General features: G+C 39.7%; 2 protein-coding genes across 3 annotated transcripts; both read left to right on the forward strand.

The window, feature by feature from the left end:
• LMTK2 (lemur tyrosine kinase 2) lies at positions 1 to 23,828 on the forward strand. 2 transcript variants are annotated; one of them, XR_005952434.1, is made up of 10 exons: positions 1 to 86; positions 6,623 to 6,757; positions 9,858 to 9,942; positions 10,582 to 10,703; positions 12,182 to 12,331; positions 12,587 to 15,497; positions 17,068 to 17,203; positions 17,622 to 17,870; positions 19,001 to 19,126; positions 23,036 to 23,828. XR_005952434.1 is itself a non-coding variant. In XM_041401426.1 (9 exons), exons 2-9 carry the CDS (start codon positions 6,684 to 6,686, stop codon positions 19,027 to 19,029), a joined length of 3,756 nt encoding a protein of 1,251 aa, XP_041257360.1. In that variant the 5' UTR covers positions 1 to 86; positions 6,623 to 6,683; the 3' UTR covers positions 19,030 to 23,004. The 2 variants fall into 2 exon arrangements, 1 of the variants encoding a protein (XP_041257360.1); XM_041401426.1 differs by lacking the exon at positions 23,036 to 23,828 and having other exon boundaries at positions 19,001 to 23,004.
• Positions 23,069 to 27,837, forward strand: BHLHA15 (basic helix-loop-helix family member a15). The gene is made up of 2 exons (XM_041401428.1): positions 23,069 to 23,195; positions 26,374 to 27,837. Exon 2 carries the CDS (start codon positions 26,415 to 26,417, stop codon positions 26,913 to 26,915), a length of 501 nt encoding a protein of 166 aa, XP_041257362.1. The 5' UTR covers positions 23,069 to 23,195; positions 26,374 to 26,414; the 3' UTR covers positions 26,916 to 27,837.
• The last annotated feature ends 126 nt before the right edge of the window (positions 27,838 to 27,963 follow it).

A 27,963-nucleotide genomic window follows, 5' to 3' on the forward strand; every position in this document is an offset into this window, starting at 1 on the left:
CATTCTTCAGCATCCAAATGTTCTCCAGTGTATTGGGCAATGTGTGGAAGCCATTCCTTATCTCCTAGTTTTTGAGTTCTGTACTTATACAAGGTGCTGAATCTTTTTTTCCACTGGTGTAAATTGTGTGTGGTATATTTACTGCCCTTTGCTCTTCAAATGGCTCTTTTGCTTTCTGGGAAGTTTTTTGATTAAACAGAATTTTAGAGGGCTTTTGTTTGTTTATTTTTTCACAGGAACCACAATTACAGTTTTTTGTTTGAACTCTTTTCAGTTCATCATGTATGTTCTAAGTGCTTGTGGAGTGTCCTGAAGAGGCAAATACCTGTTCTTTGATAATGGAATTACCAGTCTCTTTCAGTCTGCCTGCAGCAAGAATCTTGGAGGGCAGAGGGTGTCATAGCAGGGAGCTTTTTATCACAGTCCAGTATTGCATGCACACACCAACATCACATCCAAAATATTTGCTGTCTGCAATCTTAATGTGCTTTTATTACCATTTATGTGAAAATGTTACTTTAGGAAAATGCAAGAATTTCTTCCCTTCTGCCTTCTCCTCTACCTCCAGAGTGCCCAAATTTTACCCATGCTGTGCTGCTTTGTGCTAAAATGCAGTGGTGGGCTCACTTCTGATATCAGTTATGTGTATTCCAATAGCTGCAATTTTCAGTTTCAATTTTAGTTCTCTTCCTGATCCTTTCTCTTACTGTACTCTTCTTTTCCCTACATGCTTTTATTTCCTTTCTCATGCCCTTATTACACCCCAAGCAACAGCCTTGTCCTTCCTGGGCACCAAAAGAAAAGCTAGGAACACACTGAAGGGTGTTCCCACTGCTTTCAGTGCCACATGGTTCCTGGAATGGGAGGGACAGCTCAAAGCCTTGCTCAGCCACTGCAGTCCTTGGAGTGTTCATGGATGTTGTGAGGAAGGGGGGGCATGTGCAGAGCCTTTGAACTGTGCCCAGTGTGCAGAGCCATGAGAGACAAAAATTTGGGTTCATGGGCTGGAAAGACTTGAATTGTTTTATTTTGGCGTAACACATTACTAAAACCAAATAAACCCCAGAGTCCAAGTGGCTGTCAAAACATTGGCTCAGTAGCTGCTTTTAAGGTTTGTTGTGTAGATGTCACCCAAAGCAGAGTTCCTTGGGAAATGTCAAGACAGAAATGATGTCAGAAGTGCACAGATGTTACTAAGTCTTTCAGAAATGAGACAGTTTGCATTTATAAGATTTTTTTTTACCAGTTTCACTACTGCAGAATTTCGCTTTAAACTCAGGTGCAAAAATCTGTTTCTAGTTGCCTCAGGCAATTTAAGTTACTTAGCATGAACTTGAGTTTTTGGAGAAATATCAGTTAATCTGTTACCTTAAATAACTATATTTTTCCGTGCTGCTCTTTTACTCAAGCATATTAGCTGTGGTAAATTAATGAGGCAGTAGTGCTGATAAAATCCTTCTTTTCCAAATAGAAGAAATGCCCGAAATTTTTAAATGACTGATCAAAGTGAAATGTTCTGGGTTTGTAACAATTAAAAACTCTGTGCCTGAGGTTAACAGAGAAGGTTTTTCAACGTAGAAATAGAATACTACTTACTGGTTTTTAAACCTGCTATTAAAATTGGAGTTTCTTTAAAAGGATCCTGGAAAGAGAGTTGCATTTTATAGTCTATCAGATATACATCCAAATCAGATTTAATTGCTGCAATGTTTTCAAATAGTTGTGATTTAATCCAAATTTAAATGTGAAGATGGAGTATCTTTTAAAGATTGCCCTACTTTAGGTATGCAGGAAAACATAATATCCTTGTTTGAGTCCTCATTATTTATGAAGTTGTCATGATCCTGCAGAGTAATCTGGTAAGGATTTTATTTAAGGGGATAAAATAGATTTTCACTTTAACTGGGGACAGTAACCTTGACAGTTAAAGTGGTACTTTTACAAATTTGAGTGTAGTTAGGTAATTTCTTTGGAATGGAGAATAAATGTCTGTGCTCATTATTGTAATCCAAGTGAACTAAAACTTGGTTTTAGGAAATTATATATTACAGTCAATTAAACATAACTTTCATATGAAAGTTTGGCTCACTTAGAGCCTTCTTACTTGGTATCTCCTAGACATGATGGTGTTTTTTCCTTTGTGCACACAAATACTCAGGGGCTGGGCAGACAGGACAATGTTCCTTTGCAGTTTGGTGCAGAGCTGGGCCAAGTGAGCAGCTCAGTATCCCTGTCCATCACTAATTCTTGATGTCCAGGGCCTGGAGTGGGAGGTGGCAATGTTGGAGTAAGTGCAGAGAAGAGACAGGAAGGAAGGAATGTGAGGGAAGCATGATGGAAGAGAAGATGTGGCTACATAGGTTTCTTTAGTAAAAAGATTTTTAGGGAAGTGTCAGGAAGCTTTTTATCTTTGCAGTTGGAATTGCACTTATTTGGATTTTTTAGATTTAGTAATTGATCTCAAAGCTTCATTTGTACTTTTTCCTCTGAAATTGGGTGAATTGGGGTGTGTGGAGGTGCTTCAAAACCACACAGGAGTGATTCTTCAGCAGAAAAAGCATAAGGGCAGGTGGAACTGAAGTGGTGGACTACAGGTTCCAGTGTCTGTGGTGACTTGTTCAAATGGGCAGGATGAGAAACATGGTCCTGTTCAGCTGCCAGTGCTTCAATGCTGAGCTAAAGCTCTTTCCCTTATGTTATGGTGGTGTCTGTGTATATCCAGCAAAGTAAACTTGTTTTAATCCCTTGTGTGTTTAAGAATTCAGTAGTTCTGAAAGAACATGGCAAGAAGATGAGCTGCGTTGGATAGGAAATTTCAATATCTTCACATGATAAGTTCGTTTGTGGTTCACATGGCGGTGTTGACCTTGTTTAGCAAATTTGGCATACTAAGTAACAAAAAATGTGGCTATTCTGCTGACCAACTCAGTCTGGAGGGTACAGAGGTTGTTCTATTCACACTCCTTCAAGCTCATAGCTTATCACAGTGTGTCCTCCTTTTGCTACTTCTCTTGCTTGGATTTGTAGCCTTTATAAGGCCAGTTGACCTTGTCTTGGCTGCTCAGGCAGCCCTGTTGGATTATCAGTTCCCAGGCTCCTTGGCATTGAAAGGTTTTGATCAGAGGCACTGGAAACTGTAGTGCAGAGAAACCACAGCTGTCAGGGTGGCAATGCTGAATGTCAGGCAGGCTGGCTTGCTTGTTTTCTTGGCCACAGAAACTCCTGATACATTTCTGTTACACGAGATTGCTGGTTGCATGTGCAAGAACTGTTTTGGCTAACATTTTGTCTATTTTTAGAAATGCTCAGAAAGGTTAACAGCCCCTTTCCCCATATTATTTGCATTGTATGTTGGTGCAGTCTGCTATGAATAGTTAACTGTTCACTGTTAAACATTGCAGAATGATGTCAGGTTAAAAATAGTGGTAGCTGTCTTATTAACTTGAATATACTACTCAGCCCTGTGTATGGCCAGCATTTTGTCAGCACAGCAAATCCTCTAATGGATTGACATAATTTATGAGTAAAAGGAAAGTTATTCAGATGTGGAAGTTGCATGTATATTGTGAGGCTGATTTGCCTATCAAATTCTTGCAGAAATTCTTCAAGTCTTGCAATTCCCTGGGCAGATGAGATCAGCAGGATGCAGTATTTGCCTGGAATGCTCTGTAGCTTACTTTAGGGATGTTGCTGTTAGGGGAAGGTGTCTACTTGCAGTGATTGGTTCTTTTTTTAATTACTGCCACTTGAAAGCATGTTCTAATCAAAAAAGAATCTTTGCAATGAAAACATAATCAAAGAATTCAGTGAATTTGTTTAATGATCATGGTCAATATGGATATGAGCTAAAGAGCAGATTTATCAGTGGTGTGTGGTTTAACAATAAAGGGGGGATTTGTCAGTTTATGACAGTTTGGTAGAATGTGTTCAGTAGATGTAATTTGGTAACTGTTTCACATTTTTAAAACCTCATCATTTTTAAAACTGTCAGTGCCTTCTGGTTAGAAAGTCGTGTCAGCCATTTGGGTGTTCACATGAACCCAGTATGGAATTTGCACAAACCAAAAGCTGTCAAAGAGTACTGACTATAAGTGTGCCCCAGCTTCTGGCTGTTACAGAGAAAAAGTGTGTTAAAACTTACAAAAATGGCTGAACAGAGAAGGAGAAAAAAAAGCAAAATTTAGTTCTTCGTGGAATCCCGGGAGAGGAGGGAAAAGGCAGAGTGGCAGAGGAGGTTGGAGAGAAAGTAGAGCCTTCCTCAAGCATGATTATTGGGCTTTTTATATTTAGATGTCTCTGCACTGAATTTTGCAGAACTGCATTTATTCAGATATATATAACCTTTGATATTTACTGTGTTAAAAAGTCTGTCAATAAAGGGCCATTTTGTGGCTCTCAAAATAGTGCAGGGATAATATTGCTGTGTTGCTGCTGTCTACTTTTAGGCAGGGAAGCATCATAGGATAATTCAGGCTAGCAAGGAGCTCAGGAGGTCTCCAGCTTCCTCCTCAAAGCAATATCATCCTGAGGTCAGACTGGATTTCTCAGGATTTGTCCAGCTGAATCCTGAAAACATCCAGGGGTGGAAACTGCATGTTCTTTCTGGGCAGCCTGCACTTCTGTTCATGTCCTTGTGTGAAAAACTGCTTTCCTTACATTCAGTTTGAGCTGTCCCTGTTTCAACTCATGCCTGTTCTCTCTCATCCTCCATCCATGCTCCACAGGGAGGAGCCTGGCTTAGTCTTTAATAAATTGTATTGGGCAGTCGTTATGCTGAAGTCTTTCTTTCTCCATGCTGAATGAGCCTGGTTCCCTCAGCCTCTCCTCATGGGGAAGTGCTCTGGCCCCTGACTGTTGTGGTGGCTCTTTCCTGAGCTTGCTCCAGTTTGTCTTGTTCTGGGGCAGCCAGTTCTGAGCACAGGATCTGTGTGGTCTGAGAAGGTGGTGAGAAGATGGTGAGGCCTCTCCTGGGCCTGGCCCTGTTTGTGCAGCCCAGGAGCTGCTCCCAGCCTGCTGCCAGGGCACACAGGGCTCATTGGAGCTCACTGCCCACCAGGATGCCCTGGTCCCTTCCTGCAGAGCTGCTGCCCAGCTGGCCCCTGCTCACTTTGGGCTGTTGCAAGGCATTTTTCCTTCCCAGCTGTGAGAGTTTCCATTTGTCTTTCTGGAGTTTCATGAGGTCCCTGTGGAAACATTCTTCAGCTTGTCCAGGGCCTTCTGAGGGCAGTTCAGCCCCTGAGTGTGACCATTGGCTCACCCCAGTTTAGTACAAGCAGTGTCCTTTTAGAGCAGTACCAAAAGTTCCTATTTTATGTTTTTAACCTTGATTGTAGCCTTAATTAGACCAGAATGGGAACATAGAACCAGTATGTTTCAAGGTGCTGGATTTAATAAAAAGTTGGTTTTCCTACAAAAATATGTGCTTACATGAATAATTTACTAAATAAGGGATGTCACATAGCACTACTGTTACTAATGCATTTAAAAATTAAAAAGTAATTCCTGGGTGCATCAGGAATCCTAGGAACTTAATCCACCTGGGACAAGCCCTGAGCAAGCAGTTGCTGTTTTAATGAATGACAATTTTAGAGTCTGACTTTCTTCAGGCTCTTGCTGCCGCCTACAGTCAGCTCAGCTCAGGGCCTGTATTCCTTGGGCTCTGCCGTTTGGAACCTGTGTGTGTTACAAACACTGTTCCTCTCCTAGTTATTTGAACTGCTCTGGCAAGAGCTTCCTGGCCCAGGATTTGGGAAGACGATGGACATAGACAAAGCCCAGGATGTTATGCTGGTGAAACAAGTTGTGACATATGTTGTGCAGTCTCAATACAGAAATGTCTTTAAAATATTTTGCTAACCTTTCAAGAAGTCTGTATTTTAAATAACAAAAATACAGGACTGGTGGATTGAAAGTCATACTGTGAGAAAACTAACAACAATGGCATGAGAAACTTGTTCTTTTCCCTTGCTTGGATTCTCTTATTCCATAAGTCTTTCTTTTTCTGAATATTTGGACAGTATTCAATTATTTTCCTCTATTTCAAAGCTGTTCTTTTTTTAGTAATTTATGGAGTACTTCTGTGGGCTCATTAATTACTTATCTATTGCTCAGCATTGCCTGGGTTCAGTAAAACTGCTGCCATCATCAGAATTCTCTGACTGGCATGGGCTGTATTACCATGCTTTTTATGTAGAAAGCTCTGGTGAGCTGGCAATGGCTGAAACTCTCTTTTCCTGTCTCTCCCTTCCAGCCCCTTACAAATTTCCAGACAGACAGCTTTGCTGATTTGGAGCACTTGAAAACTCATCTCATTTAAAAGCAGGGGCTCATCAAATTCTGATTTTTTTAATGGAAGTTATTAATGCATGACAGATTTTATGTGGCAGTCTGATCTAGGATGTTAATTACTAAATGATTAGATTTAAAACCCTTAAGGACAATACCAAGTGCCTTAGATGACTTTTGTAAGATCATTTATGGAGACTGGAAACTTGAGGAGCTTTATTTTATTGAGCATAAATGTGGTAAATAAGTAATGTAGTCAGTTGGATCTTCATTAAAAATAGATTTGTTTGATTCAACCAACATGTAAGGCTAATAAATATCTTCAACTTCTTTTACAGGGTGACCTGAAAACTTACATCTGCAATGAGCAGGAGCACATTAGAGGAGAGTCTCAGATAATGCTGCTGCAGAGGATGGCGTGTGAGATTGCTGCTGGCCTCGCTGTAATGCACAAACACAACTTTGTGCACAGGTAAGCTCCAGAGAAATGGCAGTCAGTCAAGATGCACTCTGAAATACAGCTGGCTGGTTTTGTTAAAATCCAGGGGTATTGAAGACTGTGTTTGCACAGACATGTGGAATAGCCTGAGGCACGAAGGTGTGATATTAATGAAGGTGCTAATTGAGCTGCAGTGCTGTGGTGTTCAGCTCCACCTGCCTGAAAGCTGATCAGCTGCTCTTTGGGTTTGCAGCCCATGGAACACAACCTGGTGCCAAGACAGTCCACATGTAGTTATTTGATTAATTCTTGGCCAAGTCAAAATTATTTCGTTTATTGTGGAAGCAGGGATGTTAAAATTTGGTTACAATGAATCTTACCTGCTGTGAATTTTTATTAGATTCTAGAAATTTAGAACTTCTTTGGTAATGTCACCTGTGTTACTAAAAATAGAAAATAAACCCCTTTCTAATGCAGGAAGGAGGAAGCTGAGTTTAGAGGGAAAATCTGACTGAAAGGGGTATTCTCTCACTGATGTTGTTCATGTAACCTTTAAATCTTCACTAAAAGAGGTAGTCAGATTTCAAAGTAATCATGCTAGGAGAAGAATATTGTTCCCATCAGGGGAAATGCTAGATTTATTTTTAATTGATAGAATTATTTTTAATTAAAGTTAATATAGTGAATACTGAAAGAATGGCAGTAGTTGCAAAAGGCTGAGAAAATTCATTCATGGAACAAGTTGCCCAGAAGAATACAAAAAAAATTTTTTTGCTTTAAATAAGGAACTGGAAGTCATTAGCCTCTAAGATGACTAAAATATCAAAGAGTACTTGTTCTCCAAATGTGGCTTATGTGGTAAAACCTTGGGTACCACAAGACAGTTACTTTGTCAGTCTGTTCTCTGCTGTAGAACCAGCACTTACATCACAAGTCAGGAGCTTGTGTTGGAGCTTATCAATGCTGCTTATGGAAGGCAGAGATCTTGTGTTCAGGGAGAAATGAACTCTCAAAGTCTTAGAAGGTGCAGGTTTAAAAGAGCAGCAAAACCCTGAAAAAACCCCAAAGCCTGGAGTCAGCTGGTGGCTGATGAACAGAGCTCTTTTAACCCATTTAACAACTTCAGATGCTTTGAAGGTAGTACCAGTTGTACCTGTCTAACAGAGGGATCAGTTTCTTGTCTTGCAGCCGCATGACTTTGTAGGTATCAAATTTAACAGTACATTTTCAGTGAAATACAGATAAACTTGGTAAATAACTAATCTGTGGATCTGCAAGATTCTCATTGTAATGTTTACTTCTAGCAACACTATCCTGATGCTGTCAGAGTAAGTGGTAAAGCTCCAGCATCAGTGATTTTGTTGTTAGTGGTAAATTCAAGCAGCCAACAATTTTTCTCTTCCGGGATATTTATTTAAATAGTATAAAACAATTTGGCAAGCTCTGAGACATACTTGAAGGTTATGGATGTGTTTCTGACCTGTGTAGTTTAATGACTCTGGAAAGGAAAATATCATCATCTGTCTTTGTAGCAGACAAGCTGTGGCTTTCAGACCATTTGTACTTTAGAGACTTACTTTAAACCAACAGAAGCAAAGGTAGAGTTCTTCCAGGGCACTTAATTGCCTGGTCCCCTCTGTGAAGCTGAAAAGTGAAATATTTGAGCAATTACTTGCTGAGCTCTTTGCCGTCGCAGCCGCAGTTCCAGCTTCATTAAACTTGCATAAATTTCTGAGTTTGCATGATGGGTTTCTTAAAACTGCCTCTTTGTATTATTACAGCAGCAGTGCTGGTTTGTGAGTATTTGTGGTCTGGTTTATGGCAGAAACTGGAAGCAAATTCTGTGTCTATTCAAGAGCTTTGTGATTTGTTTATTTGGAGGACTTCTATGAAATACATTATTTTTTCTGTTGGTCTTTTTCAAAGACTGTAGTTCTGGTTCATGTGTAATGTATGAGTTTGTTGCTTAAGGATTTTAACTGTAGATGTAAGATGTTACTGGTTGCTCAGTGTGATATTGTAATTATTATTTAATCTGAATTGGTGATAGATTTTGCTTATGACAGTTAAAATGCAAGCCATGCAGTGATAGGTGTGAAGAGGGGTGACATCACTGTAGCTTGTGAACAGCCCACGTAATCTCCAGGAGAGGATTGTGAGCAGAATGAAATAACTACATGTAAATGCTGTGTGTAGTTTGAGTGCTTGAGAGTCTACACCACTGCTCTAGAGAAGTGACTGCAGCTTGAACTTTTTTATACAGGACAGCATAATACTCCAGGGTTTTTGTATGAGAGCTTTAAATGTGATTGCCTTGTCACTGTGTTTAGTTTTCTCTGGATTCCAGAATGCAGAGTCTGCTTGGCTCTGTGGCTCTAAACTGATTCTCCTTTGAAGCACTGGGAGTGCCCAAGGGAAATCTCAGCCTTCTGGCTATAAAATAAATCTTGTCCAATAAGTCCTCCCTAAGGAGAAACCCTATCAATGTTTGTTTTATGTGGAAGTGATGAGTGTTTGTATTGAACTATAGTGGCCACAGTATTCCAGTGAGATGTGGAATCAATTGTTGGCATGTGTAGGTTCTGAAACTTAATAAAAACGTAAGCAACAAAAAAACTGTCTTAAGGTTTGGTTTAGATATAGTTGCATTTTAGAAGTTACTTTCCCCAGTTCCTGTGCTTGGGTTTGCACTGTGTATGAGTTGGTTTTTCAGAGTGCACGGACAGGTTTAATTTCCTCAGAAGAGGATCAGGAAGGGAGCTGCAGGAGCTCCAGGAGCACACCTTGCTTGCACCCAGCTTGCCTCAGCCTTCAGCAGGATTTAGCTCTATGGGATCTGCCTACAGCTCATGCACAGAGGATTGCTGGAGTGTATCTAGAGAGGATGCTGAGTCCTTAGCACTGTGTTGTGTTACTGATCTGCTCCTGTTACTTGCACCTGTAACCTTTAACTGCCTAAGTCCTTGACTTTTAGATTCTAAGTTTCTAAATAATAGTTTTCTTGGTTTTTCATTTGATACTTCAAACTGTGACCTGACTGTTCTAAAAATTGTACCTTCTGTTAACCCATTTGTCTGAATTTACATTGGAGACCTCCTGGTTTGTCTCACTGTTTGTTTGTTTGCGTTTGCAGTGACTTGGCCTTGCGGAATTGCTTCCTTACATCCGATTTAAATGTCAAAGTAGGAGATTATGGTATAGGATTCAGTAGGTATAAGGTGAGTTAATCTTGTCATGGACCACTTTTTTAAAGGATTCGGGGGCCAAGGTTACAGCAAGCATGCTTGAAAGTTGTGGACTGATACTAGATTGTCCTTTATTGGAATAATGTACTTTCAAAGTATTACTGGCAAATAACTGTAGTGAGTTCATGAACCAGAAGAGATACTTTTCTAGAGATGAGTAGAGTTTTTGCTTCTAGAATCTTCTGCTAAATCTGCCCTTTTTTGGTCCTATTTACAGTAGTACTACATTATGAACAAACTAATTTTAATGTGTTTTAAGGACACATTTGAAAGAAAAGTTCAAATTTCTTAATGAAAATATTCAAAATATTAAAGTATATCAAGAAAGTGAAAAATTAAGGTCATTATTTAAAACATTTTGTAAGTACCAAACCTTAAACAAGAAATTGGCATTCAATTTTCTGCTATGCAGTGACCAGTGAATGACATTCCTCCATAGCATTATTCTCTGCTACTTGGGGAAAATGGGATTATTTTTTTTAATTATAATTTTTTACATAGGCATTACAGAAAAGTGTATTAAGGAAAGCACTGTCACTGTCTGGAAGTTGATCCAATGTGTGTTCAGCCTTTTTATGTTTTTTTTTTCCTTCATTTTCATCAATAATTTAGGAAGATTATATTGAGACGGATGAGAAGAAACTTGTTCCTCTACGATGGACTGCACCTGAGTTAGTAACAAGTTTTCAAGACAGACTGTTATCAGCAGAGCAAAATAAATACAGTAACATATGGTATGTAAAAGGCTTTAAGAAATTTCAATGAGAGATCTGTGAACATATTTTTGAATTCATGAAGGAGTAAATAATATTTAAATTAGCCTGGTGCAGCAGATGTACAGTAGGTTAATCACTATAAACCTGAAACTATATCCTGCTTTGGAAAAATGCTTAGAAATCTGTTGAGAGAAAGTTGGAGCAAGCAAAAATGTTCAGCAGAATAATAGGTGTTTGTATTAATAAAAATACCCTCAGATGTTTATAAGGAAAGAAACGGTAAATGATTTTTCCAAGAATAAGTAGCTCTGAGTGCCATAAAAAGATGATCCCACTAGAGCCTGGTGAAGTTAAATTGGTAGAACAGTGGCATTTTAATTAAAATGCTGTGTTCCTGCTGCAGCATTTGAGAGCAGCAATTAACTGATGGTTTCTGCTGCCAAAGAGCTGATAGACAATGGCTGGTGAACTCTTGAGGATGAACATTTTTGAAATAGCCAAGTTCCACTTCAGTTCTCAAGCCCCAAGAAATTGGGATAATGGAAATTGTGGATTGGGCTACCATTTCTGAAAACGTTGTAGTTAATTCCTGCTTTATATTTGAAGGATATTGAATAGTAAACCAGGGTTTGTTTGGTGTTCTAAAAGTAGGGTTGCAGAAAGCAAGTGGGGTGTATGGAAATAATGTAAAAATGAATTTGCTTCCATCCTCCAAGAGGCTTCCACAGCTCATGCTGTTCATCTGGACTGCAAGCAGCCAGGGTCTTAAGGTTTCCAACTTGTATTTCAGTGCCTCTTTTGCAGAGCTGCTTTGAACAGGTTTGAACTAGATGATTCCAGACATCCCTTCCAATCTAAATTATTCTATGTGCAGAGTCAGTTACTTTGCATTTTAAGCACAGAAAGATTCCCCGAAGATTAGCATTGGCTGTACTCAGTGAAAATGTGATTAGTGTTGGATGCAGTACAGATGCAGCACTGAGCAGAGGCAGCTTTTGACCACTGCAGCTTGACAATAAAGAATTCTGTGAATTCTGGAAGAAAGATGAGTTTTCTAGCATTTTGACCTCTAACTGCAATTTCTCGTGAAAGCTTTTTTTCTTCTATTGGACTAACTGTAAGGTTTTTTAATCTCATTCCTATATACCATAGTAAAAATTACAACAATATTTTTTATTTTTAAATTGTTGAAAAGATATTTTCAACAAAATAAGAATATTTTCAAAATATGAAATATTTTATATGTGGGGGTTTTCCATGGTCAAATAATTTGAGACCTTCTGTATTTTGTTGTCTTCATTGTTGCTGCCTTCAAGCAACTTCATTCTTCAGGCTTTTAGCATTCTGTCAAAATGAATTAAGTTCTGAAGTTATTCTAGAGACAATGGGGAGTAGTATTTATTTCTTCTTGCCAGTTATGCTTTGCATATCCTTTCTTAGAAAAGCCCCTCTAAAATAGTTCTGAGAGTGCCCAGTGATGTGCTGCTCTTTTGCAGGTCCCTGGGTGTGACGTTGTGGGAGCTGTTTGAGAATGGTGCTCGACCTTACTCAGACTTCTCCGACAGGGAAGTCCTAACCCATGTCATCAAGGAGAAGCAGGTTAAACCCTTCAAGCCACGTCTGGAGCAGCCATACTCTGATAGATGGTAAACTTTTAAGTGTTTCTATTTGTTCATAAAGCTGCTGAAGAAGTGTCTGAAATGTCTCAGTTCTCCTAAACACGTTGAAATTGCTATGTTGTGGAAACTCAGCAAACAAACTCTAGATAAAGGGAATAAAGGGACTTCCTGGAGATGGAAGTTCCTGCCAGTGATACTGGTACTCTGAGGCTTGTTAGGTATCTGAATTCTATGAATTCCTTTTCAGTGTGAAACCTATTGAAAATGTTTCTATTTGTACAGGTATGAAGTTCTGCAGTTCTGTTGGCTGCCTCCAGAAAAGAGACCCACGGCAGAAGAAGTGCACAGACTTTTAACTTACCTCCGCATGCAAAGCCAAAGGGACTCAGAGATTGATTTTGAACAGCAGTGGAATGCTCTGAAACCAAACACCTCAAACAGAGAAGCAAGTAATTCTGCATTCCCAATCTTGGATCACTTCACGGGAGATAGACTTGGCCACGAGCTGGAGGAGGTTCTGACTGTAACTGAAACAAGCCAGGGTCTGAGCTTTGAATACATCTGGGAGGCAGCTAAACACGATCACTTTGATGAATGTGGACATGTGAATCCTGATGAAGCCATGAACTACACAAGTATTTTCTATCCAGTGGAGGTTTTTGAGAGGTCACTTTCAGAGCAAGGACCAGGAGCACAGGATGGAAGTGGTCAAGAGGCATCACTTGCTGTCCCTGGGGTGTTACCTGTGTTTGATGCACACAAACTTTCTGTTGGAAATGACTACTATATCCAGTTAGAGGAAAAAGGAAGTGGCTGCAGCATGAATTTTGATAACCAATCAGTTGTATTAACAACAGAAGTTGATCATCAAGAAGCTGTACAAGAAAAAAGTTCTCATTTCACGGTTCTCAGGGATCTTGATGTTGAAGAATCTAGTACCGATGGGGACTTCTTCCACTACAATACAGATCCTAAAGAGGAATTTTTAACTGCTACCAATAGTCCAGAAAGTCCTTTCCAGAGTATATTTAATGACATTGATAGATCAGAAGAATTGAGAAATAGAAAAATACTTGGGTTTGGTGAAACAAATGATTCTCCTAAAGACTTTAAACCAGCTGTTTTGAACTCAAACACAGAAGCTAGAAAGGCAGTAGGCTGTTCTGAGAAGGAGCATTCTAATCATGCTTCTGAAAATGAAACAGTTTCCTTATGTGAAAATATCTCTAACCAGTCAGAGCTGGTAACTTTAGAAGAACTTTCTGATAACTTCTTATTTCTTCAAGAGAAAAACTTACTAACAGGGTTATTGCCTAAAAAAAACAGCAGTGATTTTGGGCAGTACTCAGATGGTGTTCTAAAAAGTATATTAGAAACCTCAAAAAGAAACTCTGTAGAGCCTGAGCCTGTGCTGACTGAAAATGCACAGGTCTTTTCTTTAATACACGAAAGTCTTAGAACAGTGAAAGATGAAAATTTTAACCCTGTGACAATAAATAAAGATCCCGGTTCCCAGTCTCAGACTCCTGTAGAAATGCAGGCATCCTCTAGTCCACCCACAGCACATAATTCATCTGATAACTGTGCAAATCCTCCTATTTTGAATGATGAGGGGAAATTTCTAAATGTAGAAGTGAATGAAGTCATGTCCTGTAACACTGATGTTCTCTGTCAAGAAGAGCTATCTTATAATGCCAAAAATAATAATGTTGGAAGCAGTCCATATTGCAGTGTTGCTGTTGAAACAGATGAGTGTGATGCACAGATGAAACAGGGAATGCTTTTCAAATCTGATGAAACAACTTTTAACAAAGACAAATGTAGTGATCAGGAGGATAGGAAAAGAAACTTGCAGGATAGCTCTCCCATATTTAAAAAAAATGAATGTTTATTGGAGGAAATACAAGAAACATCAAATAATTTTGAGAACTGTAAGGATGTTCCAGGAGAGGTGACTTCAGTTTCTGTTGCTGCTTCAGATTGTACCAGTCAGGATAGTCTTTTGGAAGACAGCCCATCTCCTATACAAACTGTAGAACAAGCCTTAGAGACACCTGACTCTTTGGATTCTTTAGATGTAAATGAGGTTTTAGAATCTTTACAGGCTCAAAGTCCTCAGAAACTTTTGCCACCAGATAAACCTGCTGACAGTGGCTATGAAACAGAAAACCTGGAATCTCCAGAATGGACTTCCCATGTCCCTGTTGAGGATGCTTCCAGTGTGGATACTGCTCTGTGTGTGAGCGAGAACAGTGTCAGTGCTTTGCCTTCTAATCCAGTCATCATTGTGTCAGAAGCAGCAGCTTGTTTGGATGCAGTGAACAGCAATTTTGAAATAACCCCAGTGGTTTTTCTGAGTGGAAATCAAAACTCTTACAGAGACTCAGCCTATTTCTCTGATAATGATTCTGAGCCAGATAAAAAACCAGATGAGTCTGTAAACCTGTCCAGAGAGACTGTGTGTAATATTTCCTCCAACAGAGGAGAGAATCGCACTGAAGAGGTTTGTGGTTTTGAGGACAGACAGCAAATGTGTGATGTGAGCAATTACCAGGATGATGATAATCAAAACTCGAAACTGGAGCTCAACCACAATTTAGAGATCCAAGAGATGGATGAAAGGATGCAGGGGTGTCCTGATGAGTGGGCTGAGGCAACTCTGACTTCCCTGGAAATAGTGATGGAAGGTAACCTGAGGGATGAAATAAAACTCTCTGAGACTTCCCATAAAAGTGTCTCTTGTGTTGGCACTAACACTTCAGAACTCCTTTCACAAAGAGACTTAAAGCCTGTGCACAACCTGGCTTTAGATCTGAGTAACAGTGACAAGTCCTTCTATCACATGGATGGACAAAAGCTGAAAGAGCCGGATATCGAAGGAAAATACCTCGGCAAACTCGGCGTGTCGGGAATGCTTGATTTAGAAGACGGTGATGATGCAGATGAGGAAGATGAAAACAGTGATTCTGAGGATGACATGAGGACTTTTCATATGCATAGTCTGAGTTCTGACAGTGAAGATGAAACTGTTCATCAAGTACCTGAGATAGTTACTGAAAAAGATGATGGAAAACATTTGAGAAGCTTGTTGAAACTTCCAAAACCCCTTCATGAAAGGCAGTCTGAACTTTGGAAAGATGAGAAAAAGGCTGTAACGTTCTTTGATGACGTGACAGTCTATTTGTTTGATCAGGTACCCTTCTTTTTAATTACTAAGGAAAATTTTTGTTGCTTGCTTTTTTTTTTTCTTTCTTTAAACAAGAAGCAATTGAGTAAATTGCTTAATATTTGGGAAAACCTTGTTACAAAAGTACCTTTCTTGTTTTGGCAGAGTTACAGCTTGTTCATGATGTGCGTTATTTTTTCTTTTTATATTAAGGCTATATAAGAATATATATATATGTAAAAGAATAATATTTATATATAAAGAAAAAAGAACTTTGTGACTTGGGTAGGTAAAGTTTTGTGCTGCTGATAGAATAACTGCACTAATCTGAATTAAGGAGGATTTTGCTTTGGTTTCTAAACCATGAGTCTCCTTTGCTGTTGGACCCTTGACTGCATGTGCTGAATGAAACATGGTTTTAGTGATGTTTTTCTGCTCATTATAAGATGTGTTTAATTTGAATATGTGAGACAGTATTGCTATGGACAAGATTTAATTATTTTATTTTGACAGAATATTGTTGTAACTTTATAGAGGCAGCTTATCTATTTAATGAGTTTGAAGTCTATAAGATACTGTATAAAAGAAAGGAAGAAAGCAAAAAAGCCAATAATTAAAAAAAAAACCAACAAACAAAAAAACCCCAAAACTCAAACTGAAGCTTGACTCTACATCTTATGTTAGTTAATACTAAGGTAAATTTATCTAAGATCATAATCAAAGATGAAAAAGAACAGTATTTAGATGGTAATGGTAATTTTTATTAATCCTGTGGGATTCATGTTCAGTGACACAGTGATCTGCTTATAAAATTCAAGGTTACTTTTGTTTCCCTATCAGCTTTATCAATTTTTAACTTCTGTAACTGGATACAGAGGGGATTGTATTTTAGCATTATGGCAACTAAACTAGTCCAGTGAGTTTAAAAGAACAGTCACATTGTCAAGCTTCGGAAATGTTGCTTATGATGGCGCACCTAAATATTAGAGTTAACTGTGTTTTGGAATAGAAAACATAGGTGATTTATTTGTGTTTAGGCAGCCTGTAGAATAGTAATCCCTTTGTCAGAGGGGAAGGAAAAAATCAGCTGTGTTTAAACTGCTCTTAGTGGTTGAACTCTTTACTTTTTATTACAATAACTGATAAAATGTTGGCTGCTTCCAATGCCGGCTGTACAAAGTCTGGCTCTTTATCCTGAACAAGATTAGAGGATTTTAAAAAAATAATATATTGGGATAAGGCTTTATTAAAGAGGAAAAAAAGACCCTACCCATGTTAAGCTGATATGGAAACTGTTTTCAGTTGGAAGGTGTTTGTTCCTACAAATATGAAACCATTTTATATAGAAAATAATATTTAAATAGTCGTTTCCTGTGTGCATTTTAGCATAGATTTGATGCAGCTTTCTTTAGAACTACTTGCATGTGCTAATCTGTAACTCAAAGTCTTGTTGTGTTGTTGTAACAGTTTACAGACCTTTTAATTCCACATTTGACTTGGTGGCAGGATGGGGGAGTGTATTTGTGGGTGCTGGCATCTGAAGGCGTGGAGACATTGTGTGTAAAAAGAGTTAAATAAGTGACTTTGTTTGCCTTAGGAAACACCAACGAAGGAGCTGGGAAGCCGTGGGCTAGACGTGAACGGGGAAGGTGCTGGCAGCTCTCCTGTTCCATCTTCCAGTCCTGGTTACTTAAACAGATTTGCAAATTCAGAAAGCTCAACAGATGAAGAAGGTACATGAATATATTTATACACAGCAGGGGCTGAGACTGTTTTATGCAGAGCCTTTTATGAGAAGTCATTAAACTATATGTGATCTGTAAATTCACTGGACCATGTTGGCTTCAATTTTGCATCCTAAGCACATGCTGCAGCTGGGCTCACATTCCCTTGTTCCTGAGGAGCAAAGCTGGGATGTGATACTGGTTGTTTATATATTGATGTGTCCAGGGTTGCCTGAGAGGCAGCCAAACTGGGTGACAAATCTTTGTGACTCCCTGGGCTAGAGCCCTGCCCAGGGATACAGGTTTTGTTTGGGGTTAATGTAATCTTCCAGTCTGCTTGTACAACTGTGGGTGACCTTACATGACATTACTGTAATGCTGCTTTTTTCTTCTTTTTTCCTTTTTTTTTTTTCTTCCCCTCCCCAAGGTGGGGGTTTTGAGTGGGATGATGACTTCTCTTCTCCAGAGCCATCCTTTATATCCAAGGCAGCTAATAGTCTCATTGGTTCTAAACCACCCCTTCAGCCATCAAAGTACTTCTCTCCACCTCCACCATCTCGGACTCTTGATCAGAACTGGTCACATTCATCCCCTTACTCCAGATTCTCCATCTCTCCTGCAAACATGGCAAGCTTTTCTCTTACACATCTTACAGATTCAGATATAGAGCAAGGAGGTAAGTGATTTAGTTATAATTACTTTAAAGATACAAGTTAAAATAGTGATGTAAAGATAAAGGAACAGACACAACAAGTCTTGTTCTATTTAAATACCAAATGTAGAAGTACATTTTTAACACTATGAAAGTTTATGTCTGGTCTTGTGTTTCAATTAAGACATAGTTTTCCATGGAGATTGAGATTATTTGCATCCAGATTGGTACAAAATTGTGGTTGAACAGCCTGTGGAACATTTACAGGATAAGCTCTCAGTTTTTGTGTTAAAAACCCTAGTGCTGTATTTGGATAAATGAACCCTCTGCAATCCTGCAGCACTGCTGTTGCACCTGCCACACTATGGCAGTTATTAATTCTGGTTATTGCACTGTCTTAAGTCACAATTGTATTTTCATTGCACAGGATGAGGATGCCAGGAACATAATGTTTCTGCTATTATTGTGTAAGCTTATTTTACAGTTTAGTTTTCTTTTCATATTGCTTTTTAGACATTGCATTCTTGACATTCTCTTGAGAACTGCAGCATGTTTTCTAGAGCTGTGAATAGGGTAGTTTTTGTTAGGAGAGCCAAACAATCCGTTCAGAGCAATACTGAGTACTAGCAGTGTTTATTAACAAGCCTTCTTGTCAGTAACCAAAAGCTTTTTTAACCTTTGATACATTTTTGAGGGTTAAGAGAAGCAAAAATAAGCACACTTGAATTGGTTTGGCATATTATTAATTTTGATAACACATTGCATTATTAAAAATAAATATTACTGATTGCAGAGCCTTGCTTATGGTCAATGTCTATAAATATGTAATCAGTGTTATATAGAATTGTATTGTTCTTGTGTTGTGCTTACTGATTAGATAATATTTGCTGCTTAGTAACTTACAGATAAGAGAGTATTTTGGAGATCCTACATTGCCTTGTGTCCTAAGAAGTGACATTGAACTGTGTGATTGAAGCAGATGTCCATGAATAAATGAACCAAATGTTTACAGTAGTTGAAAGTGTAGGGAAAAATTAACCAAAACTTGGAAGGGCAAAACAGCAGAATGCCAAGTTCTAGAAAGAGTCTTACAAAGAAGTGAGGGTTGTGCAGAAGAATCTCACTGTATCTTATGACCTTTCCTCTACTAATAGGAAGCAGTGAAGATGGAGAAAAAGATTAAATCAATTTAAACATGCTCGGACTCCATACATAAAACACATTGACTTTGTGTTTGAAACTTCTTTATCTAAACTCTGGATCCTCCTGGAGTAACACAGGTAATCAAGAAGTACTGAGAAATGGAAGTAAACACTGAAAGCAATGTTAAATCAGGACATTAATTTGAATGTGTATTTAACTTTGTAATGTATTTTTAAATCAGTGCAATTTTGCTTTTCATTGAAAGACTATTCTGCCGCTGTTTTCAAGTACTTGAAGTATTTTTCAGATAACTTAAACAAGTAAAGCAATTACACTACAGTCTGGTTTATGTATGAGATTGTATAATATTCTTTTTATATTTTTCCATGTAGTTCATTATCTATTTGAACATACACCTGTTGTAGAATTGTGTATACCTGTCCTGTGCAACAGGTGGCTGTGTTGATGGAACTGTTTGAATGATAGTTGATCAGTAGTGAGCCATATTTATTCAAAAAGATATCACTACATATTACTTTGCTTATTACAATTGCACTATGGATTATTCTTCCTTTATTTCCTGATGTACAGAATCAAAATCTTAAATCTTTCAAGGAAAATAAGACAAGTTGAATTGGCCCAGTTATCCAGTTTAATTTGTCCTTTTTGTAGCCTTTTGCTATGCACGGTACTCGTCAAACGTACATAACTTCTGAGTATTATGTTAGACTTGCTGAAATCTTATATTCAGTACCATTTCTAAAATGATAATGGTTATAGAATGGTTGTTAGTGTTCATGTTTTATAGGAAACTGGAAAAGAATCTATGATATACTCTGGAATTTTTAGATGAAAGAGATAATGTCTCTTAATTCCTACATATGATCCTACTGACTGCTTAAACTGTAATAGCATCTGACTATATCAAAGTTAAGGGCCTTCCAGTTTTTACTACAATTTCTGCCTTGGAGAAAGAAGAGGAAAAATTGGTTGTACAAAACTCTGGATTTTATGAATCTTATAAAAAGACTAATTTCAATAGACTGGATTTGGGTGCACTTGGCCCTTCAGTTGTACATTCTGTGAATTTTTGAAGCTCACTCTTCTGCTGACCGCAGATCTGGGCTCCATTCAGAGGCCTGTGGTAAATCTACCTCTCGGTGATGTTATGACAATTAAGATTTTGATTAATGGTTCATGCCCAGTTTTGCACCCGTTATAGGGCCAGATCCATTTTAAGATGTCTGCAGAGCTCCATGGTACATCTTGAAATGCATTCTGAACAAAGGCTGCAGTACAATGGGTTTGCTCTGAAGCCTGTAGGGAAGGGAAGACAGTGTGGGGGCTAAACCTTCCTGCTCTACCATGCATTTAGCTGATTTAATCCTCTAAACTGCTTGGAAAAATATATCCTTAATTATTACTCCAAAGTGTGTTCAGTTGAGAAACAAATCCCTGACTTCTTGGAATGCCTTATGCAGTTCAGATCTGTAGGAAACACTGATAGGAGCAGTTTACCTGGCTTTGTATTTGTTTACCTGTACTAAAATACAAATGCACTGAAATATTAAGTACTTTGTATTTTAGTGGTTGTTTTGGCAGGGCTGGAGATAATGGTGGTCCAAGTGCTCTGTGTCCAGATCCAGTCACCAGAGAATATTCATCATATGGAGATGGAAGGATTAGATATTTTCAGATGTGTGATTTCTTTTTTTGTATACCTCTGTGTTAATTTTGATTTTTAAGTATGTTTTAAAATTGACAGGCATATGTTAACTGTTTTTTTCTCCAACATTATTTAGCCCTTAAACCAGAATGGCTTCCATACTGATTAAAAGGGAATGATATAATTAATCATGTTCTTTGAAGTTGCCAATGAATAGAGATATCTTTTTCTGATGAGGCACTCAGGTTCAGAGTTAGTCAGAATTGTTCTTCAGTATGAAGTGAGGAACTGGATTTTCCTATGGACCTTTCCCAAAACATTATTTAGAAGGCAAAGTCAAGTAGTTCTTAACACAGGCTTACAGTATATACTGTAGAGGGTTTAAGGAAGCTGTGTGCTACTGAAAAGAATTTAAAATGTTGGTAATAGACCTTGTGCACAAACTATTGCTTAGAAACTCCGTGATTGCAACATTGAACTCCTTGATACAGCTAGATTTAGGGTACCTCATCTGTCTTTAAATTTTCACCATAGTAAGAGTGAAACTCCATAATGGTCTGCAGGGAACATGTGGGCTTGTCTGCCTTATGTGGTGAAAAACTTGTCAGACCTGGAGTTCAGCCTTAATTTTGAATCATTTTATTTAAAAAATAATTCTGGGTTAAATAAAAGCTTATGCTCCGGAATGTTGTAATTTGGTTGTGCATTTTGTTTCTTGTAATTCTGGAAAATCAGATGTTTATCTTGCACATCAGGAATTTCCTTTGCTTGATGGAAATCTAAGATTTTTATTCTTTACCCGGGTTTAAAGAAAAGCTTACACAGGAAGTGAAAGTTTACTCCTTTGTCCAAATGGACTTATTGCTAATGAATTGCCAAAGGAGCATTTTTTCCAAAACAAGATGTGTATAATATGAAGCAAGGTAATGTCCTTTTTAGCTGTACAATGAAGAGAAAGAAATATTTAAAGCTAACTCGGATCACTTAAACATAAATTTTAATTTCAGTAATCCAGTAGGCTGGATTGCAAAATATAAACTATCTTTTGAGGTAAAAAATAATAATTAAAGATCTGATCAACTACTAGCAATACTTAAATATCTGCCTGGCAGTTAAGTGGCACAATGAAGATGAATCAGTAATTCCAACATGTTACATTATATTGAGGGGATTTATTCCAAATCATTCATTACACTCTGTGTAATTTCTTGCACTAGCTACTTAAGCCTAGTCTCCATTTTAGAAGTACATGTATCTATTTTCAATGGTTTATTATGAGGACTGGTTACAGCTTAATTCCTTCTCTAGTAGAATCCCTGGATTGTTTGAATAATGAAGGCATTGTCTCAATTTGGCTACTAAAGGTATTTAAAAGATTTGATTTTTCCCACCTAAAGAAGTTTGTTTGAACATTAGGATCTGTGGTGAGAAGCCAAGAGAGCAACAGGTGTGTCCAGTTTCAGTGGGAACACCTGTACTCTCCCACATGCCCCAGCTGCAGATACACTGTGTATAACTGCATTGATGGAAATTGCCATTTTCATGGAAATGAGCAGATTTAACTGTTTTTTCATATCCTTGTCAATGCACTAATGAAAGCCATTTAAGCCTCATTCTTTTTATCAGTATTTTTAGCAGATTTTTATGTAATACTCAATCTTTCATGAGGAGGCTGGTTGGTAGAAAGACTTTTTTTTTTTTTTTTTTACAATTAAGCACTATCCTAAAATGTCAGCATTGTCAGGTGTCAGTGACTTGGCTATTTGTGTTGGAGTTGATGAAAGGTGGAATTCAAGTACATTAGCCTTATAAGAAATAGCCTTAAATAAGAATGGAGTTACTTCAAAAAATTACTTCAGCTTTAAGTCGTACATCTTAATGGTTTTGGTACAAAATGGGAAGAAATCTAGAGGAGAGTCAAACATCATATAAACTTATTGAAAATAAGTATTTGTAATACCAGCAGCCTGTTTTTCAGAAACTTGAATATGACTTACAGTTAGTTTTGTTTATGAAATTGTTTGAACTTGCACAGATGTAGGTGTAACTTAAATGATAAATGGTACTGATGTGTGTGTATATATAATGTTCAATTCTATTTGTAAATGAGAAACTATGTAACAAAATCATAGGTATGAGGTTTTCCTATTGTAATTTAATACAGGTATGAGGTTTATGGCAATATATCATAGTTAATGAAATTTCAGGTCAAAATGTCTTTAAATTGTGTACATTTTTAAATTGTAATTTCTACTGTATATTGATTATCATGCATAGTGTGATTCAAGAAACTGCTTGTAATTTAAAAATATTTAATATTAAAAATAAAATACAGTTATATATTTATAATCTCTTTGTCTGTTTGTTCATTTTTAAACAGATGCCAGCAGTGTAGTTCTACTGTAAGATGTATTTATTAGTCTCCTGAGGTTGAGAAAGTTCCAAAAGTTCAAAGCCACAGTCCCAGCAGATGAGTCCACGCTAAATAGCATAGTCACCTTTAAATTCTTCCAGTATCATCACCCTTGTGAAAATTTCAGGTAAAGTGTGTACACAGTCGGTAGAGAAGCAATAATTAAAACAGAAACAGTGTCATTCTGAATACTGAACTTTGCTTTCAATCATAGAATTAGAGATCTGTAGGAAGAATGGGGAGTTTGAAATTCATAAATTCAGAAAACAGGTTAATGATGTTTTCTCAGTGTTCGCTGAATTTCTTCCTAGAAGAGTTGGGTTTTTTTTCCATCTAAGTGCATGTGCTGAATGGACCCAAAATCACCAGGTAAATAAATGAAGTACTGGTGTGCACTGGGAGCTCCCTTGATGAGGTGCTGGCTGTTCCAGGCTGGCAGGAGGACAGGGCTGCTGCTGCCTGCTCTGCGGGAGGGTGGGATGGCCCAGGGCAGCCCTGGCGGTGTTGATGGAGGCTCTTGTGGAAGCCCCCACCTCTCGTGGCAGCTGTTGAGTGCTGGCACCTGTTGTGACCTGGGAATGAGAAACTGATAGCAAGATGACTTAACTTCATTAGGTAAAATATAACTGCTGGGCTGAAATTTGACCAAGGCAGTAGTCATTGATGAGAACAGATGCAAAAGATCCCATGGCACTAAATTGGTCACCTTATATAGAACTTATTATCGAAGAATTTGAGAACTTGCAATCTTTATGAGCAGCAAGTTCTCGAAGAGATGGCAGTGCTGTGTCTGTGGGCCTGTGTCACACGGGTGCTGTGACAACTTGCAGAGCAGAGCTGAGACCTTGCCTCCTGCAGCCGGGGACCCTGCACCTGCTAAGGAGGCACCGGGCCGGCCCCTCCTGTGCACGACAGAGCTGTGCTTGCCCCGGTGTCAGCGACACCCCGCCGCTGCCTCCCCGTGTCCCCCGTGTCACCGCCAGCGCCGTGAGCACCCCGAGCACGGGCGGGAGCCGTGAGCCGGGGGATGTGGCCGTGCCCGGCCCCTCGGGGCCGTGCGGGTGCCTGCCCGCCGAGGGAGCGGAGCTCCCGCCCGCCGGGCCCGCCCCCGCCGCTAAAGCGACGTGTCCGGGGCAGCGCCGGCCCTGCCTGCGGCTGCCTCCGCCGGCGGGGCTCGGGCAGCGCCTGCCCGGGGCTCCTCGGGCCGGGGCCGGGCCGGGCCCCTCGCACGCTCCTGCTGACAGACCCTGCCTCGCTCAGAGGACACGCAGCGCTCCCTCCCTGTTGCCCCCACAGCCCTTGCTGCTGTTCCTGGCTTCCCCTGGGTCTCTGCCGCCTTGCCCCTTGGGCCCCAGGCGCCTTCTCAGCAGCGGGTGGAGTGGTAAGTCACAGAAGAGGGATGCCAGCCCTTGTAGATGGCTGCACAGGGTGTTACATGTGTTGGTATTCGCCTCCTCTCTTTGGTTTCTCTTGACCGCTCCAGTCTGTTGCTCCTGATCCCCCCGCAATCTGTTTGCTCCTTGCACACTCTGATAACACCTTCCTGAGTCTCCCAGCAGCTGAGCTGGGGCTCTCTAAGATTACTTCTACAGATTACAGCAGTGGCAGTCCAAGAACAAACCTCCCAGCTAGGCACCTTGTTATCCCATTATACCTCATTTGCTTTTGCCCAGCCTACAGTTTTAAAGACTACTTTGCTCTCGCTGTTTGCTGAAGCTTCCTTTCTCTTGGATCTTCTTCCAACTTTCCCTCCTGGCTGTCTCCATGAGCCCCCTCTTCACCACGTCCTGTGGGCTGTTTTCTTCCAAACACAGCGCTCCCCAGGAGTGCTTCCTGTGCTTGGGCAGGGAAGCTCCCACTCTGTGCTCTGCTCTAGCTGTGCCTTTTCTGCCAAGTGAGTTACACAAAGGGTCCAGAACAAACCTGGTGCTGTTTTCTCTCTGAAGATACCTGTGTGTCTCCAGCATTTTTTAGGCTCCCACAATGCAAGCTGCTTGGTGCTGTCTTTCAGCTGTCATCCCCTGGGTGCTACCTAACCCAGCTGTTTTGTGAATTCTTGTCCTGTTTGGTAAAGTTGCTTCTTTGGTAGTAAGGAACCTGGGGATGGCCAGGATGTCCTCACAGGCAGAGAACTGAGTTACTGTGCAAGCCCAGCAGCTGAACATGGCTTTAAAGAAATGAGAAATGAGACAGGAGGTGTTTACCACAGCACAGCTGGGACCTGCTGGACACAGCCACCACCTGCTCCAGCTAAGGTTGAGGTTGTACTGGGACAGTCTCACATCTGGGGCTAGGTTTTTTGTTCTTTTTCCTTCATTTTTTATTGGCTCACCAACTCTCAGTCTGCTCCTATACTATAATATTGGCGTAAAAATGTATTTTGTTTACACCAAACCTTTTAAGGACTACAGGAACTGGAAGACTGTGGAAAGAACATATTTTGGGAATGTCTCTTAGTAACACTGATCATTGGTGATAGAGGCAGGGTTGCTGTGGTGCTGTAGTCTTCAGATGTAGTGTGGGCACAGAATATGGGCTGAGGAAGGTAAATTATCAGTGCTGTTACCTAATGTAGAGGAAGGAATGTTGCTGTGTCTTTTTGAGTAACTTGGAAAATAGCCTGCTCTGCTGCTGTTGATCTGGGGCAATAACTGCAGTTAAGCCCTGCCATTATTGGATTGTTGTTGGAAGAGGGAAGTGCTTTTTTTGTGTGTGTGTGTGTGTGGAGGGGACTAGCCCACAACACAAATGCTGCAGCTGAAAACACGTGGCTGGCTCGGAGCTTCTCTCTGAGAGTGTGCCATGTTTCCCTCTAGTGGACTCCTCTCACAGTGGAAACCTGTGCCCACAAAAACCAATTAACAGGAGTTCAAGGAGAAATTACTTTGGGTAAGAGCCTGAGGGTCTGTGTAATATCCCTCTAAGCCAGCACACGTACATGGAAGTGGTGCTTGGCTCTATTATAACATGGGGGAGTGAGGAGCTGGGAGACAGCAGCAGCATGAGGGATCAAACAGATGCAATGTGTTACCACGCCTCACTGACTGTTGTATTCTGCATATTTTTTGAGTTGTGGTTCACTTTTCTACAGAAAGACTGAATCGACTTGGAGACCGCTTTCTCTTGTGTACAATGATAAAGGAAAAACCTCTCTGCTTTGAGACCTGTTTCTAAGACAGTTGAGGCATCTGTTTTTCACCAGTGGGCGATTCACTGCATCTTTGTTTCACTGGTTCCATTCACTTGCCCTCTGTTCCCTCTGCAAGCTCTCCTCCCAGCTGAATATTGGTGTTATGTTTTTACAGCACACTGACCAGTTAATTAATACCAGTCCATCCAACAAAACATGAAAACTAAAACCAAAGGAAAGAAACAAAGGCAAACTGTTGACAAAGAAGCATTCTCTGAAGAGCCAGCAATGAGAAAAAAGGAACTGGTGAAATGTTTGAGACACAGAGAAAGGAGGAATGGGGGAAACAAGGAGAGCAGCAAGATGCCCACAGGCAGAGCCAAGCGTGCCTGGAGCAGTAAGGACAGGCTGCTGAGGAGGCTGGAGAGCAACGAGCGCGAGAGGCAGAGAATGCACAAGCTCAACAACGCCTTCCAGGCCTTGCGGGAGGTGATCCCTCACGTGAGAGCCGAGAACAAGCTTTCCAAAATAGAGACTCTCACACTGGCCAAAAACTACATCAAATCCTTGACCTCCATTATACTCAATATGTCCAACGGACACTTTCCAGCAGTAGAAGGGATGGGGGGAGCCTGGGGATCCAAACTGTACCAGCATTATCAACAGCAGCATGGGGAGGATGACCATGAGGAAAATCTACAGAAATATTCCACATAGATTCATAACTTCAGCCAAAACACAAACTGCCAGCTACTACTGTCATTGTTTTTCCTTCTTACATCATAATACGTGTCATTACCTAGAGGTTTAAAGAGGTTATTTTTGCCTCCAGTCTCTCCCTTTTTTTTGTCTTAAAAAGGCAAACAGGTAACACTCATGACTATAGTTTATATGGTACGTTAAAAATTACCTTAAACCCTCAGAATTTTTCAGAGCATAATGAATGTGTTTGTGAGGTGTGCCAGGATCTGGAAACCTATCCTGTAACATTGGAGTTGACTTGAAAATAGTGATTTACTAACTTCTGAAAATTATCCCACCTGGAGTAGAGTGAGTTGAGCCTTTAAGGTCTGTGTCATCTGAGTTCCTTGGAGTTTGTTGAGAATCTTGGCTGTAGTTCTGTTCAGCAGCCTTTCAATGATTCATCTACTGTGCTAAAGAAAAGATTAAAATCTATGACAGCATTTGACTGACTTGGTGACTGAAGTGGCACATATGGGAAATTGGTCACCAAATCTGAATATTTATCTTGATATTTAACTTCGGTGGATCTGCCCTGGTTATCTTGAACATTGCAAGGCATAAAAACATCTCTTGATGCAAACATCTGCAAAGCTTTCTTAGATTGTAAGCTCTCTAGAGTAAGGACAGCTCTGAATTGTGTTTCCAGAGTATCTGGCCTCATGGAGATTCTCTTTAGTGGGTGTCTGGGTGCCATTGTAATACCAATAATAAATAAGGGACAAATTACTTACTTTTGCCAAGACAATGATAAAAATGCTTTAGTATAGTCTTTAAGTTAGACAATGCTCTGGCCAGTTTAAATTACTTGCTAATGAAGCCTGTGATGTGATCAGGTTCTTTTTGGGTTAGCATTAGATTCTGATACTGTAAAACAATAAATGAAGCAGAAACTCTTCAAAAAGGAAAATAAGCTCTTTTTTTCCCCTCCCTCTGTCCCCTTCTGTGGTAAAAAGTTTTATGTCACTGAGGAACTCTCATTTCATCTTGTATTCTCGTACCTGGGGCATCTGAAGCTGGCGTG

This window comes from Onychostruthus taczanowskii, unplaced genomic scaffold (assembly GCF_017590055.1).
Source record: "Onychostruthus taczanowskii isolate IOZ18803 unplaced genomic scaffold, ASM1759005v1 scaffold19, whole genome shotgun sequence".
Classification (NCBI taxonomy): Eukaryota; Metazoa; Chordata; class Aves; order Passeriformes; family Passeridae; genus Onychostruthus; species Onychostruthus taczanowskii.